Genomic DNA, 2,253 nt, shown 5'->3' on the forward strand with positions numbered 1-2,253 from the left:
CAAATTTCATGGCTTAAATTAGATTAGAGTTAGAGAATTTAATGAATATTTCCCTTGCCACATATGTAGGATGATCGGGTAACTGGGTAATTACCCAAATCCAAATACAATTGGATGTCTTTTGGTCTATATTGTTTAAAAAACAAAAATTAGGACTTAATCGTCAATAATGTCAAAATGTATGGAATTTAATGTAGATTTACATCTTATAGATAGGTAACTAGCATACAAGTTTTGTTATACATAAGAGTCTCATATTCTTATTTCATTTTATCGGTTATAAACAGTAAAAGCATGTGACTAATATGGATGAACAAGGAAGGTGGCGCCAACCTAAATATTATGTTTTATGAATCGGTTTAGAGTTATCGACACAAGACATGAGGCTCCATCATCATTTCGAGGAACCTTTCGGTTATGTGTATAAGCATGACGCTCGAAATAGTAAGATAAAAATATTGATGCTTCACGAACCAAGAATGCGTTGCAAATTGAACCTTCCACTCTAGCTTTATTTTTAACATCCTTTTTTCAACTGATGGAGCAATCTACAACACAAAATTCAATAAACATATTAATTTATATTTACCAATTGTTTGTTTGGAATACTATGTAAAGTAAAAAATTAACCTTTCAAATGGATACATCCATTGATATTGGACGGGACCTGCTATCTTCGCTTCATGTGGCAAATGTATCGGAAAATGCTCCATTGATTCAAAAAAGCCGGGGACAAATATACCCTCCAATTTACAAAGAATTATCGGAATTTCATCTTCAATCCTTTTCATGTCTTCAACAGTAATTACCGATGCAGTTAAGCTTTTAAAGAAAAGACTTAACTCAGTAATTGTTTCCCACACCTTTTTTGGCAACATCTCACGAAATGCAATTGGCAACAATCTTTCAATAAAAACATGGCAATCATGACTCTTCATTCCAAAGACTCTACATGTGCTCAAATCTACACACCTCCCTAGATTTGAAACATAACCATCTGGGAATGTCAAACTTTCTACCCATTTACATATGACTTTCTTTTGTTCCTTAGAGAATGCATAAGGTGCTCTTGGATACTCGCATGTAACTTGATTTTTATCAAACCCTTTTCTGTTACAGAAGAGTTTTAAATCAGCTCTTGCGCCTGCATTATCCTTTGTCTTGTTCTTAACATCCATTACGGTGTAAAAAAAATTCTCAAAAAAGTTTTTCTCAACAAAATTATGTCTAATAAGATTTGTTTTCCAATATGGCAAATCCCAAAATATGCTTCTCTTTTTCCAACCACACTTAACCTTGCTGCATGATTTATTTACTACATACGAATTAGCTTCTGTCACTTTTACGAAACCATAATCATCAATTTCCCTTAAAATTGATGCACCTGTCATAATTGGAGGAGGATTCCATCTTTCTACCCGATTCTTGGTGAATTTAGTCTTACTTAGTTTGAATGGGTGATCAGATTTGAGGAATATTCTATGGCAGTAAAACCAAGACATCTTATTACCATTTGGAAGCCTAAATGCTTGTGAAGATTTTCCAAAATGTGGACATGCTAACTTCCCTGCAGCTGACCAACCTGAAAGCATTCCATAAGTCGGGAAATCGGTAATTGTCCACATTAAAGCGGCTCTCATTTAAAAATTTTGTCTTAACGATACATCATATGTTAAGACACCTTCTTCCCATAATTGATTCAGTTCGTCAATAACAGGTTCAAGGAAAACATCTAACTTGTCCTTAGGATTCCTGGGTCCAGGCACAATTGCAGTCAAAAACATGTAAGACTCTTTCATACACATAGACAGTGGCAAATTATATGGTGTAATGATAAAGGGGCAACACGAATAATGTGATCCTGAGGTTCCATGGGGTTGAAACCATCTATACATAGACCCAACCTAACATTACGCCTTTCAGCTGCAAATGAAGGATGATTAATATCAAATTTCTTCCAAGCTTCGGAATCAGATGGATGACACATAACTCCAACATCATGACCATGATCCTCAGCATGTCATCGCATGGAAGCGGCTGTTGCTTGAGAAGCATATAATCTTTTCAACCTTGGAGTTAAAGGTAGATAATGCATTCGGGTGTAAGGTACATGCAGACACTTAGAAGAATTTGTTGAAGATTTATACCTCTGCGCTTCACAAAATTTGCATAGATCAAGATCTTTGTTATCCCTCCAATATAACATGCATCCAGATCTACAACAATCAATATGTTCCACAGGTAGACCAAGTG

The 2,253-nt window shown here is 35.2% G+C and overlaps 1 protein-coding gene across 1 annotated transcript; it reads right to left on the bottom strand.

Annotated features, from left to right (window-relative positions):
• Positions 1-285: 285 nt before the first annotated feature.
• LOC145123257 (uncharacterized) lies at positions 286-1,607 on the bottom strand. The gene is made up of 2 exons (XM_079058477.1): positions 631-1,607; positions 286-548 (listed from the first exon to the last, which is right to left on the bottom strand). The coding sequence occupies exons 1-2, from the start codon at positions 1,590-1,592 to the stop codon at positions 518-520; spliced, it is 993 nt and encodes a 330-aa protein (XP_078914603.1). The 5' UTR covers positions 1,593-1,607; the 3' UTR covers positions 286-517.
• Between the last annotated feature and the right edge of the window lie 646 nt (positions 1,608-2,253).

The sequence above is a fragment of the Lactuca virosa genome, chromosome 7 (genome assembly GCF_052849685.1).
Source record: "Lactuca virosa cultivar CGN04683 chromosome 7, Lactuca_virosa_CGN04683_v6, whole genome shotgun sequence".
NCBI classification, from domain to species: domain Eukaryota; kingdom Viridiplantae; phylum Streptophyta; class Magnoliopsida; order Asterales; family Asteraceae; genus Lactuca; species Lactuca virosa.